The 12982-nt window shown below is 41.3% G+C and overlaps 1 protein-coding gene across 1 annotated transcript in view; it reads right to left on the minus strand.

Annotated features, from left to right (window-relative positions):
* The window catches only part of dlg3 (discs, large homolog 3), an 88445-nt gene that overhangs the window by 72944 nt on the left and 2519 nt on the right, over nucleotides 1-12982 (minus strand). The window contains exon 3 of the mRNA XM_084353618.1: nucleotides 5661-5746. Coding sequence (XP_084209744.1) covers nucleotides 5661-5746 — 86 coding nt within the window. The remainder of the gene's footprint in view (nucleotides 1-5660; nucleotides 5747-12982) is intronic.

Genomic DNA, 12982 nt, shown 5'->3' on the forward strand with positions numbered 1-12982 from the left:
CAGCCTTGCTAAGACTCTAGGAGGTCAATGAGCAGCTCCAGGCTAAGAGTTTCCCCCTATTTCCAGCCTTCATGCGAAGCTAAACTAACTGGCTGCTGGCTCTAGCTTCGTATTTTAACACACAGAAATGAGAGTGGTATATCCTCTGATCCAACTGTCCGCAAGAAAGCGAGTAAGCTACTTCTTTAGTGTTGTCTAAGTGTTGCTAAGAAACAGCACTGCTCAGCACTAAAGAACAGAAAAGGAGGGTACAATTGCAAACTCAAAAATTTAAGAGCAAGACAAAACACAGTGCTATTTGTTGTGGAAACAGTCACGTGCCAGCAGCACAGAGCTCGACTGGGTGGTTAATACCTTGTACTTTATGACAAATGAAACTCAGCCAAAGCAGCAAACCCGTAACCAGTCACCAGAGTCTACAGTACCTGAAATTCACTGAGGCCTTCCCCACAGTTCAGACCACACACACCCTTAACTGACAGCAGAGGGCAGCCTTTAGAGCAGGCCGTCACTGGTGCAAACTTTTTTTAAGAAAGTTACCACTGAACAGGCCCAATGACTTTCCAAACAAGTGGTGCCTTCTCTCTCAGCTGATCCTGTACCTCCGAATCAAAAATGAAAGCTGCTCTTGAGCTCGAGTTGAAAAGTGTTTACATAAATACACACAAAAGCCCTGAGCATGCAGGCTGCTGGCATCACTGCAACCAACAGGAGGAGAGCAAAAACAGACCTTCAATTTTACATCGAGATCAAGTTTACGCAACATTTTCTTCATTTTTTGCACTGCTATAGATCAAACATACTATGTGATATTTCAGCGATGCTAAGTGAGCTTCTCTGTGACGGCTCTATTCCCACATGGCAGCGCTGACAGGCAGGTCAACTGACACTGCCAGAGCCAGAGCTGCACCCCCCCACCTCAGCAGCCTGCCTTGTCTAATAGACGCAGCTAAGAGTAGGCCCTTTGCACGGTGCACATACACTTACACGCTTCACATATACAACATTGTGCAGACATACAGTACTTGCTATGTGACCATCAATAAATCATTTCAAGTCATGCAATATTCAAAATGCATGAAATGTTTCAGTTTCTGTTGTTCATTTCTTAGTTATTCCACGATTATTAGCATGTCATGGTGAAAAAATCCTATTGCATTATTTTTGACGGGTAGTGTGATTGTGATATTATTCACATTTAGCAGGAATTATCATTTACGCGTCACAATTTTCATTTTCATTGAAAGAAAAAGTATTAAAGTCGTGAAGATGTGACGTTTGTTGGCTATTGCACTTCGTCATACTGCAGTTTCGATTGATAATGATTACGACGCAATAAAATCAAACAGAATACGTCAAAAGATTCCTGTAACCAAATCACTAATTACTTCCTAATTATGAAGTCAATTAGACTAATAAAAACTGCATCTTCTCTCGTGGCTTCTTTTATTTCCTCTCCAAAAGGAGCTATTCTCCACTCTCACCTGCTACTCTGCACCAAATCAGGGAATTTGCAGACTCATTTAGTTTCCCTCCCATCCTCCACTCAGGTGACAGCATGGCTAGAATACTGATGAGCACCTCACTGGGTTTCCATTAAGCATCTCTCTTTCTTTCTCCCTCAAACTTCCCCTTCCCTCTCTCCAGGACTGTGCCTGGGCCCCACAAGCAGCTGGGATCCAGAGAAGGAAGCGTGGAGGAGAAATCAGGAGCCCTGCTGCAATGAATTAGAGGCTAGACAGGGTGGATCACAGAATACACAGAGAGGAGCTTTAGGTCGGCAGAGTAAAGTTCAAGCCGCTGTCAGAGTTTGTGGTTTAGATCCTCTACTATGGGAGCAACAGAAAACATGGCGCTGAAAATGACATCATGTGTTTCGGCAACGAGGAAGTGCACAGGAAGAGGGAATATGTCACACTGTGTAGGCTGACATCTGCTGCTTGTGATCTTCCCCTTTGTTTTATCTCATATATATGACCAGTTTATAATACGAACTTAAAGAGAGAAGGTCTGACAGAGCTGAAAGACCGACACAGATTTTACTCTACATCAGCCGAACAAACATCGACCAATTATTACATAAAAGGTGCTAATTAGTTCAGTTCTCCCGCACTTCTCTGGGATCAGCTCGTCATGGACCAGTCACCAAGACTGTTTTTGACTTGTCGATACCAAGACAGTGAAACACACAGTCCGAATGTGTTGGTTTGTGTTTTAATATGTTTATATAACAAAATGGTATCATGACAGATGTTGCACAGTGGATGCGCATTTGATTAGAGTACACAGACCATTTTCTCCGACATATTAACAAGCTAATTATTCCAAAAATAACCTGCATCATTGTACTTGTAAGTCTGCATCAGAGCTATTGAACATTTCTAGCATATTTATATCTGCTAAGATTGTCTTTTTAATCAGATATCTGTGGAGTTTGTTGTGATGTTAGGCCATATGTCCTCAAAAAATACCGACATGTGTTCCCAACCTTAAATCATAAATAACAGACTCACTTGTAAAGCCGTTTTTACATTTACATGTTTCCACACCACTACTGTTTGCACTACCCTCGCCCACAAAGTTTTCTATTTTCAATACAACTTTTCATATTGCATCTCAGTACATGTATATGTCTGTATAAACACTGTTTTACCTCATTGCACATCTTATTATGTGCAGCATGGAGGGGAATACAACTGCATTTTATTGTGTAATCCTGTATTGGCTAATAAAAATAGAGCTTAACCTCGAACTTCGAGAAATGTACGTGTGAACCTATCAAGGTCAACCTTTTTTCATACATTTGCTATTGTCAGCAACAGCAAAAGCTAAAAAAATGTGAAGGCTGCTTAAGGTTAATTAGCAGCAATTCATACAGTCGTTGACTGACTTATTTTAGTGAATCAATAACAGGGGTTACTTTTGCAATTGTAAGTGGAAATTTGGCATATCAAGTCGGTTGTAACATCTGTACACTGTTGTGACTGAAAGCTCATAAAACCTATGTAGCAAGCAACCGGACAAGTCTCAACAGGTAGCGAAAAGTGATGAATACCCGATTGAAGTATTCAACTGAAGTAATGAACAGACGGCTAAAAGTAATGTGGGAAATGGTTGAAAGAATCAGCTTCTGCCACAGTGTGAATACAGTCTCTTAACACTAACTATTGACTAAAAATATAATATCAATATTGGAGTAGTAGACACACCTGAGGATAACAGTATTCAACCTAAATAATCTACAAAGGTCAACTGAACCTTGCATTGTCAGAAATAGATTGTTCATTTGTTCTGTGCTGTCTTTTCTACACAGCGTTACAAATGCACATGAACTCTTTCTGTCACTCATTCAAGGTTTAGGATCAGTCACAAACCGGACGACACTGTCCTCTGCACTAAAGCTTTCATTTAATACAGTCCAGTAAATGACAAGTTTACTTCAGTTCCCATGTTCAGCTGACCGTACATAATCCAGTTCAGACTTAGCACATGAATTTCAAAAACATACTGCCATTAAGCGATTGACTGGGAGGAGGGGCTGTTAAGCATGAAGGAATAATGTTAGATTAAATCTTTTATCTCGTGTGAGGATTGAATTTTGTTATTTCACTATCACCTTTATATTACAGGCCTTAAAAGTACAAAAAAGGGTTTGCACTATACCTTACTTAAAACACATGTGCATTTACTGCATATATGTACACTGATTGATAGTTCTAGTGACGAACCCAACAACCACACTTGCAGGGTGGCTTAGTCAAATCCATAGCCCTGCTCAATGATGACCGGTGGATCAGAAAGGTGACAGTGTAAACCCACCAGGACATCTCACATTGGTTTGTGGACTACTGTTTTGAAGCTTCGAGTTTGGCACTACAGCCGTTGGCATCGTGACCATATTTGGATGGATGCTGGAGAGGATATCCTGAGGACACATCATGTTAGCCATGTACAAAACCGTATCCCGCTTTATCGTCTATTTCAGTCTTAATGAAACCAAAATGTAAAAAATGAACCTTATGCTGCATTTAAGAAGACGTAAAACTAGTAACAGAGACGATAAACTTATAAGGAAACAGTTAACTGATGTCACTGATCAAGTGAGAAGTAGGGTCATTTCCTCATAAGCTTACATACAATCAGTATCTTGGTGGTACCCTGGTCTAAGATGTGAACCATGCAACTGCAGTGAAGTCTTTCTTTCTCCCATGTTTCTGCATCCCTACTATAAATTATGAAATAAAACAACAGACGCCAAAAACAATCTTTAAATAAAAACACATTCTGCTCCTGTTGTTGTTGTTTTTTCTTGTGCAGGGCATGGTTAGCTTCCTTTGTTGACCCAATTTTTTTGAGCCTTGATCAGCATGTTTGATGTCTCTAGATACATTTCTGCTCACTGAAGGGCTTTTGTGACACTGAGAAAAGCTTTAAAACCGTTTTCTAGTGGGCTCAGTTGAGAGTAACACTACCAAGACTATAATCCTCTATAGGCAAGGTAAACGCCAATTCCCATTGCTGTGGTGCTATAGTACATATGTAAGGAACTGCTAATATCATATCAGTAAATTATTGCATGTTTGCACGCCTCTTAATATATTGAATATGGATCAAATGTTTTATACAAACCTCGGTTTAGGAAATGGCCTGTTAAATTTCCTGTTGTGGAGAAATAGGCTCTTTGAGGCCTCTTCCAGGCACACATGATTTGATAAAGTGAGTCTGATGTTTCTGCGAAAGAAGTTTGTTCATTCAAAGGTATCAAAGCCGGCTGTTGTGCCTTAAATTCAATTTAAAAAATTCCATTTTCAAATTTTGTTCTGTGCTTTCTGTGTTTGGCGTTAACGTAAATCCATGCCCCCTACGTACTGCATATAGACAAAGGTTGCGTCACTGTGACTGCAGACAAAACACACACACACACACACGCACATTAAGCAAGAACCTATAGTGTTTTGCTAATCTCTGCTAAAGAACAGGCCAAAGATCATTCACTTAATGGGCTATAGAAGTCAGCCAAAGATCAATTTCATTAACATTTTGGCATAGCTGAAGGAAAGTTATGAAGCGATATTAAATCATGCGAGTGATGTGAAGTCAGGGGTTCCTACCCATCCAAAGGCTATTAGAAGATCAGTGACATGGAACGACAAACAAAATTATCCATACTTTCAACCACTTAATTGATATTTCACGTGCTGAGCTCTCTGAGGTTCCTTAGTAAATGTCTGCATGAGGCAGCTCTTCTCCCTTCAGTTCAGTTGTTTTACACTAAAATATTCTACATAACCATGTGACTGAAAACACTTGTTATAGTGAGAGGACTGCCTGACTTCATATGAGCAGCCCACTGATGAGCAAATGGTAATCAGCGCTCTTTTGACACTGTCTAATTTCCTCTTCACCCTCTACCCATGTGTCCCTGCCTCCAACTTTTTCTCTCCGTCTGACACTCAGTCACCAGGTTGAAGTCATCACCGGCATGACTCACGGCAGCACTTCATCCATGTAGGAGTGCAGAGGATGCAGGTAGTGACACCTTGCGCTGGCTGCTGAGTAACCTCATCGCGCAGCCAGGAGGCAAAGCACAGCACACAACATACAACGTAAACATGAAGCATATTTTTCTCCAATCTATAATGTAAAGAAGAAAAAATTACCTCCCACGCATCCTGCCTGCTGTCTTCTTTCACAACTGTTTGTTCTTTGTTCAGTTGCAAGGTCACCTCGTAACACTCTTGAATATCTGTGAGAAAATAAAGACAATGAGGAGCTTATTCTTTCTTCACTTGGATAATTGAAAACATTAGTTGTGAGTGCCTTTTTTTCTCTGTAGTCTTTATTTCTAGTTCATAACTTCTCAGCCGTCTAAAGTGCAGCGCTTTGGTTGTGTAAAAGAATCCACTGATCAATCATGGGCACATTGGGAGATGTCTGTTTCCCTCAGTGGTGCACTGGGTGAAAATGTGGGGGTGGGAGCCGTCTGTTTATATGGAAGTTATGTCTCCACATTTGCAAGCGCCCTTCTTATCTTGTTGCTGAACTGTATGACTCAGGTACTGACTGAGTAAATCATCAAGTCACTGCCCACATTATAATATTTCGTACAATCTGAACAACATGTATCACAAACATCAACATTTCTCTACTTCCTGACTCTTAGTTTAACATCATCACAGATTATGTTTACACTCTGGGTCATTTCCACTCTCGTTGCTTTGAAGCTCCATTTTAGGGGGAGGGTACACGAGTTCCTACACATGATGAATAAATGTAGACACTGCCCCCTAGCTGAATAGTAGGACATCCATATCCTGTAACATGCTTTGATTTTAGTGCTGTAGAAGTTATTTCCTGAACCTTTTTTATTAGCTTACCTTTACCTTTATTTTTTCTCGTGTGACGACTTTTACCATTTTACCCACAAATGATGGCCTGTTTCGATTTGGGTTTTAAATGTTCGATTAGACTTTTCTACATTGAGAAATAATATTTAAAGCAAGAATCGAGAAGAATCGAGAACAATCTAGGAATCGATTTTGACAGGAAACAGAAAATCTATAGTCGGGCGAGAAGGTCTGTGAAGCTAACGTCAGCTGCTAACATGCTCACAGAGACAAAGCTAACATGTTAATGTTTATATAGCAGGTATAACGATTGCCATGATCACAATCCTAGTTTAGCATGCTAGCATGCTAACACTTGTTAGTACAGACCACCAAAGTCAGTAGGATTCAGACTGTGGGAAACATGAATGACATTGTCAGCCAGAGCCGCGCAGCTAGCAAGGTAAATAACACAACTAACAACAATACAAAGACTCATAAGAAACCAGGATCTTTAAAGGAAAAGGGTGGCAGAAAAAAATGTATGCAGTCCCTACATTTTCTACATGTTGTAAAGTACTAATAGTAGTGTAAGGGCATTCAAACATACATCAATCTAGCACTAGCACTGGTGCCAGTGGATATCCGCCTATCCGGAAAATGGCTAACAGATATCTATCCAGGACCAACTAGCAACTTGAGACACGAGAATGGATTTAGAGTTGAGAGGAGACTCTTAATTCATCTGCCTATGAATGCAGATAATAATTGAAGATTGCATATCGGCCAGCGTGTCCCATCTCTTTTGCACAGGATGTTTCACTGCATGCAACCGAAGCCCACTCAAATGTGATTGGTCAGTACTACTTGGACTACAAACAAAAACCAGAACACTTCAGATTCCAGATCTCGTCTGTTGCCTACAGATTCTGCATTTGAAGATATCCGTTTATAGAATAACATAAATAGTACAGCATGTTGCTCAACTCCTCCTCTGTTCTCTTTTAAGTTTTCGTTTTCTCTTCAGACTGAAGTCCTCAGCTCTCCTCCCTTCTCCTCTCGTCTCCACTCATCACCTCTTGGCTCATTACATGCCCGTGTCCTGTGGTCACCTATTGAGTGGCAGCCATTTGATGAGAATGCATTGGGACAATTTTGCTGATGTCACTCGCAGGCCTGGTTACTGCACTGTTGACATAAAGAGGTTGCTGGAGAGTTCATCAACTTCCAAAAGTTCAAAGTCAGAATGAGACGAGCTACAAAGACACATTTGAGGAGGACAGCTTGAGAAACCGAACACATTTAAAACACGTCTTATTCTACTAACAATGTGTATCTTCTGTCGCAAAGAAAGTTCCTCACTGTGTTGTGTATGAGTGTGAGACAGAGAGATACGAGTCAGTATGTCCCAATAAGATACTGTGAGAACAAAAGTGTAAGAATGGAGCATGTGACTCATCACTGTGTCTGAATGTGGAGGAGTGAAGCCATGTGTGGGCAGAGGAGATTGTTGCACAGCTGAGTAAAGAGCAACCTCACTTACACAAACTCTTATATGCATGCAGACACACACATACTCCAGGCCTGCTTGCATATACACACTTTCACAGGCACATACAAACACAACGACACTGGAAGGCCTGAATATTGCTCACATACCTCACTTTGTCAATAGGTTTTAATTGTTGGTTGCTATCTTTTTCCTTAAATCTGCATTAATCGATTTTCTGACTCCTGCGGGCAGCAGTACACGATGTGAACAACATTAACCTGATAAAGTTGATATGGGGAAAGTGTTCGCAAACTGTTTTACACATTAAGCAGACAAGGAGCAACACAAGCATTCGTTGGGAGTTGTGTTTCTCTCCGCTGGACAAGTAATAATATTATATTCACTAGGTCAGGTTTTGTGAAGTTTGGCTCCTCAGCTTCTAAAAGTTCACTAGCTAGACAATAGCCTTGTCTGTCTATCGTTTGGTGTTGGACAGCCAGCATATAGTGGGTTGATCAGTATATATATTTCGGCAACCTTTGTTTTGTTTATGCCCCCCGTGTGTGTCCTGCTCACTGGTCTGAACCACTGCATATATTAAACTCAGTGGGAACTACGTGGGAAATAATGTTTTACCTCATCCTGATAACTTTGCTTTCTATTGGACTACGATTCCCAGATTCCACCTCTGTAGCATACAATCTGCATCTTCAGTGAGTGACTGGTGACTGCTGAGACGCTGAGCATGTCCTAAGACAGATACCTTGTAAGTAATATTGTTCAAATAAAGTCTACCTCAGCAAGTTTTGCTAGCTTGCTGGCTAATGTTACACTTGTCATACGATCAAGCCTCCCAATAATATCCCTGCCGTGTATTTTGTTGTGAACTGCATAGCGCACCAGGGCTTATATGGCAATTATTGGTGTTATTGATGCCCCCTCCAGAAAATACTCTTCAAAGACTTATGTCTGTGATTCCTTTTAGTTTACTGGTCCAATAATTTATTGGTCCGAAATAAAAAAATGTATACTATCTGCAATTTAGTGGTATCTTTGCAATTTATAGCCAAGACATAGAGCAGATAATATTTAGCCAAATTGCTTTAATCTCAACTCAGATGCAGTATGTGGCAGTATACACCTGTAAAGTTGGTTTGCGGACTGCCAATAAACACAAAGAAGGAGAGGAAGAAAAAAGAAGAAGAAGAAGAAGACGACACAATTTGCGACACACGTTCCACAAGGGTTTTGAGACGACAGAGGAAGTCTACATTGTCAACGCAACAAATCTTATTGGAGCTATAGAATATTAAATCCTCCATCTTTGCTTACTACATCTTAGCCTTTATTACCCTCCGGTGTTCATAAACTACAGGTTATGACAGGTTATGTTGTCGTTATCGGCTGAAACAAATCCATATCGTGCATCCCTAGTTCCCCCTAATTTCTAACGAGATTTGCACCGTTGCTCATGAGATCATTGAGAGTAACCCTAAATAGTAAATCTGCAAGCTAAAAGAAGCTAAAAGAAGCTAAAAAGTTTCAAAGTGCTGAGAATAAATGTATAGTCAGGAAATAATCCTCTATGGGTTCATCAATATGAGTGACACCTTTCATACATTTACTTGTTTGACCATTTGCTCACAAACGCTGGTAAGTTCAGCTTTAAATAAGCCTTGAAAACGTTGCATCTGTTAAGTCTTGCAGAATGTGCGCTTCAAGCTGCAACCCGGACACCTGGCTTGCTTTCACACAACTAACACTTTTAATTACATCGCTCATCTATTCCTGGCAGAGGTAACAAAACAGAGAAAAGTGCTCAATCAGGTCTTGAAGTGTTATAAGATCAGGATTCACAGTCACACAAAGTACAGAGAGGTTTTCTTTTTTTGCTTCTCTGACTTTCGTAAAAATCTCTGAACTGTTCCAGCCCTCACAGACCACATAAATTCCTCTCCATGGAACAAAATACATAATCCAAGCCAGAAGTCTCTCTCACAGGACTTATTGCCAGATCTCTTTTTGATGTCGGGACTATTTTGGGATGGTCTGGTCGGAGCGCTGAGCCTTTTTGTCACAGTCATAGGGGGTTTCCTGCACCTTCTCCCCGTCCTACACACACTCTGCATGCAGGGTCAGCGTGTTTGTCTGCGTTGTAGGCCTCTTTTATTTGTCATGCACCCATTCAATTGGACTGAAGTCATCTCTGCATTGCCTGCCTGGGTGAATCATGCAAAAAAAAAAAAAAAAAAGCGCGCCCCTGGTTCTTTACATGACGATGAGCAACCCACCGCTCACTAGAATAACACATTCACAGGAAACTAGGTCACAATTTCAAGGCAGGGCAAACAATTCACCCCCTTGTCACCGCCTCGATAAAATATTCCCCAGGCATTTACTCTGTAATCTAACGTGTGTCTGTTTGTATGTGCGCCCCAACTCCCTGCGAACAGCTCCCCCCCACCACATGCTTCCCACTGCATGTTTGTATGTTGGAACAAAAGGATGGATGCACAGTTGAGGCAACCTTTGTTCGTGACTGTGCAACCATGCAGACGTCCAATCAAGTGGCCAGTAGTGAACCTTCCTTCCCACACTGCCTCAAACACCTCTTTACTTCCCACAGAGCATCAAAGTTAGAAGATATCTCTTAAAGACAAATGCTGTACTGCGATGCCAATTGCAGTCTTCAAGAAAGAAGAACACAGCAGCTTTTTAATGACAATACTTTCTTTTTTATTTCGCAAAGTTTTCATCTGAAGACAGAAAGTTCACAACATCGTCAGCACTCCCCTTTTTCATCCCCACACCGCACTTGACAAAAGCAACACGAAAATGGTCCGAACTGAACCGGTTCACATGGCCCTGAGCTTGTGAAGTCAAACACAACAGGAAAGGATAGGAGGATGAGTAATGTTTACACAGCACTGTATTCCTATTAGTGCTGTGAACCGGCTGCTCCTCCACTCTTGCCTCCCCTGATACGAACCACATGTTGAAAGAAGGGTGAAGCCTCATCGGCCCCGCACCTGAAACTCACTGACCACAGGCCTCTTCTTCTTCTTCTTCTACCCTCAAACTCTGCACAGATGAGCCAGAGAGCCAGGAGAGTTGTGGAAGAGGCTTGGCACGGCAGCCAGGAGCAGTTTATTTTCCTGTCTACCTCGGCCTCGGCTCTGATTGAACATTCTTTGTGAGGAATGTTTGGCATCCCGATTTGGAAAGCTAATCCTCTGTGAGTCTCCCTCACTCAAATAAATAACCAGGTATATTACATCTGATGTCAGTGTTACTACATTACAATTTTGCATTGAATTAAGCTGTTATAGAGATACCATTGTTAACTGTGTAAGCACCACCATCTCCTGTGATTAAGATCTTGATCTGGCTAGCACGAGCATTTGTTTTGGAGGTGAGTGAAAGAAAGACGCAACGTAATTCAAAAAAACTAAACACAGCTGTTTGAAGAATACGCATTGGTGGGGTAATTTATCTATTTGTGGCTGTGTAAGATTGTTTTAGCGACATTACTGCTCATAAACCTAGTAAAACTAATTCTACAGCTAACAAATTTGGTTGCTCCGTAATATTAATTTCCTTGAGCTATAGCTAAAGTAATCAACATTCCCTCGTAATGTTGTGTCGTCATAATAATAAACCAACAGAAAGATGTAGCATAAAATGCTACATCATAAGCCAGTTGTTCTGCTGCAACGTTCATGTTGTTTTGGGTGGTGATATATGATATGCTGTATGATGTTACTCGCACCAGGTATGAGTCAGTCAAATACTGACATTTTGGGTTGGTGTCCAGCTAAAGATGAGACTCAACAATCAGCTCTCTTTCTACAGAAAGTGACATTTTGTTGCTTCAATGTTTATCCCACAGGGGATGACACCTAGGTCACGGTGAAAATACTGATTAAGTGGGTACAAATGGTGAGCATTCTTTGTATCATTCTTTGTTGCTTTTAGCTGACCAGAGTGAGTCAACAGGTCAGTATGTAACTACCCTACAACAAGGCACAGAGCCCACAACCATGGTAACAGCACTGTGTAGCTGTAACCGGGCACAGCAGCGCTCTGAGCTCAATGCCAGCATGCTAATATGCTCACAATCGCCACATTCCCACCCAAAGAACTTGAAACGTAAAGTCCAAGAAACATTTCATGCAACAACCACGGTAGTCCAAAGACTCATGACGACTAGGTCCGACCCCTAGAACAGGGACTTTTTGGGGTTTAAATAACGTCCCAGGAATATAATTCAGACCTGGTCCCTGCAGTGAAAACGCCTCCAAAGATCTTTGTGGTGGAAATGCGGCTAATCACACAACTGCAGATTTTAAGCAGGTCCATGTATAATGTTGATCATATTCACCAAAGTGAATAAGACTGATGGGAGTATTGTTAGTTTTGCAGGTACTTGGTCAAAAGCAGCCCTTGAAATGGGACTTGTTTGACTGTTTAGACACATTTGGTCTCTGAATGATGGAATACAGCAAATGAGTCCCGACCACCTCTCGGGGTAATGTTCCACAGCCAACCTCTGTTTTCACTGAGGTGGAGAACAAGCAAAAACATCAACAAATCCTGTCTTGGCGCATTAAACTTGCATAGGTCTTGCACTACCAAGTCTGAATTTAAATTATTAAGATTTATCCCCTGTAAAAATTGCACTAAGCCTCCCTGACAAACACGAAGATATGTGATAAAAGTGGGTTCAGCACTGGAAAAAAAACCACCATACTCTATTTCTTTAACTGCTGCCTGAACAGCCCCACCCCCCCCAGCAGTGAAGCAGCAGTGGGTCAGCAGTAGCAACAGCAGACCCAGGGGCAGTCATCATTATGACATGGCTGTGGTAATTAGAAGGACCACTCAACCATCGCTTAAACCGAAGTAATGTGCTTTATCTGCCTTAAAAAGGATCTGAGGTTAAGATTCCCACTGGCTTCACTGAGCTCTTTTCTGAAACACCAAACATGTCATGAAGGTGTAGCTGGTCACAATGACTCTTCAGATGAGTCGCAGTAGAAATGCACACTTCAGGACACTTAAGGATTAGTAATATCAGTTTAGCCGGCGGCAGCTTCAGTAGATTATCATACTGTAGCTTCCCGGTGACGGTGAATCTGTTTCTGTTTTTCTGAGCAATGATCTA

Source organism: Pagrus pagrus, assembly GCF_965226575.1.
Source record: "Pagrus pagrus genome assembly, chromosome: 5".
Taxonomy (NCBI): Eukaryota; Metazoa; Chordata; class Actinopteri; order Spariformes; family Sparidae; genus Pagrus; species Pagrus pagrus.